The sequence below is a fragment of the Arachis ipaensis genome, chromosome B08 (assembly GCF_000816755.2).
Source record: "Arachis ipaensis cultivar K30076 chromosome B08, Araip1.1, whole genome shotgun sequence".
NCBI classification, from domain to species: domain Eukaryota; kingdom Viridiplantae; phylum Streptophyta; class Magnoliopsida; order Fabales; family Fabaceae; genus Arachis; species Arachis ipaensis.
In genome coordinates this window covers 13,687,118-13,688,890 of record NC_029792.2, presented here as the reverse complement: position 1 = coordinate 13,688,890, position 1,773 = coordinate 13,687,118, and the positions used below count along the sequence as shown (strand labels likewise).

Here is a 1,773-nt window from a genome sequence, read left to right as displayed (position 1 = left end):
TCAATCACTGTCTTAACAGCTTTGTACACACTCTCTCGGCTAAAAAACCCATTATCTTCACCTTTTTCCACTTCAACCCCAACCTTCAATTTTCCACTCATCATCCTTGCATTCATAATATGATCAGATCCCAAACGTGGCAACAGGACAATCTGACACGTGTTCACAAGAGCCTCCGTTATGGAAGCTGAACCACAGTGTGTTATGAAGCATCCAACAGAAGGGTGCTCCAAAACCAATTGTTGCTGGACCCATCCACCGTACACAACTCCTCTTTCTTCAACTCTTTCTTTAAACCCTTCTGGTAACGCTTCTTCAATGGAATCAAACCCAACCGGTGGCTTAAGCGCTGCAAGAAACGGCAAACCGGTTTGTTCAAGACCAAGTAACAGTTCTTGAAACTGGTTTTGTTGCAACTGGGTTTCACTTCCGTAAGCGCAATAAACAACGGAACCAGGTTTGAATCCATTAAGCCATGATTCCCATTTTTTGTCCAAATCTATGTCAGATGCCTCTGGCAAAAGAGGCCCTGAAAGCAAACATGGCTTCCCAAGAACAGTTTCAATGTAATCAGCATAAAGCCCATCGATTTGTCTGCAACCTTTGAATCCTACTGCATCCGCCAGCTTTGTACCGATGTAGAACCGATCGTATAAACGAACACCGCTTCCAAACTCGATGTTTTTCCTTGATTCAACTAAGAACCGGAGTTCATGTGTATAAAACTTGAAGGAATAATCATCATCATAAGGAAACCCTGGTGGCGGTTTCTTGAGATCGTCCTCCGTTAATTCTAATGTCTTTCTCGTTCCTTCTCCGAGGTATGCAGTCGAAATTGGATAAGCTATCATGTATTGGACACTCTTGATGCCTAAGCTTCGTGCCAAATTTGGTAGCCAATGCTGAAAATCAAAGAGAATGATTTGTGGGTTTAGTTCCTTGAGGAGAAGCTCTGTGTCCTTCTCAGTGAGGTCCATGGCGGTGGCGATATACGTGTATAGAGCAAAGGGAACGTCTGATGTGGTTTCTGCATGAAGAGGAAGTTCGTGAACGTGAGGAACGTTGATGGGGATGAAGGTGATGAGGTGTGGGTGAAGGTTTAGGTGTTGAAGCTTTGAGATTGTTCTTCTTGGGATGAAGAAGGAGATTCTGTGGCCTCTCTTTGCTAGCTTGTTGGAGAGGTGGAGACATGGAGTGAGGTGTCCCATGGCGAACCATGGATACATGGCTATGTTCAAAGGTGGCGGTGGAGGAGAAGAAGGAGGAGGGCGCGAGGTGCATCCATGGCTTTCCTTCATTGTTTGTTTTTTTTGTGTGTTTGTAATCACAATTCACAAGGGTTCTTGTTCTCCACTACTTTGTTGTTCTTCGTTTTTTCCTTTTTCTCTTAAGTCAACAATTTTTTTTATTTTTAAAAATAATATTGAAAATTATTCGCATAACGAAAATGATGGTTCTGTTTTTCTACCTATATCATTTTCATTTCTAAATGAGTTATTTTCCAGACTTTTCTAGAAATTAAATGGTTGATTATGATACAAATATTTCAGCCACATGTGATTGATGTGTCTCTTTATATTTGTACTTATTTATACTAGAACTTAATTAGGATAAGATAGACTACTAATTAAATTACAAGTTTACAACGCTAAATAAGTGTGTCCTTTTATTTAAACTTACGGCCTTCCCATAGGCGTTTGATACTGCTACGAGGCAAATTCATTTCAAAGAGACTTTGTGAAGGGTGAAACACTGATGGCAAAGAAGGGAAAG

At 40.9% G+C, this 1,773-nt stretch overlaps 1 protein-coding gene across 1 annotated transcript; it reads right to left on the bottom strand.

The window, feature by feature from the left end:
- On the bottom strand, positions 6-1,363 carry LOC107613915 (UDP-glycosyltransferase 79B30; the record flags this gene model as incomplete). The annotated part of the gene is made up of 1 exon (XM_021108126.1): positions 6-1,363. A coding segment is annotated over exon 1 (1,293 nt), but the record flags the coding sequence as incomplete, so codon positions are not given.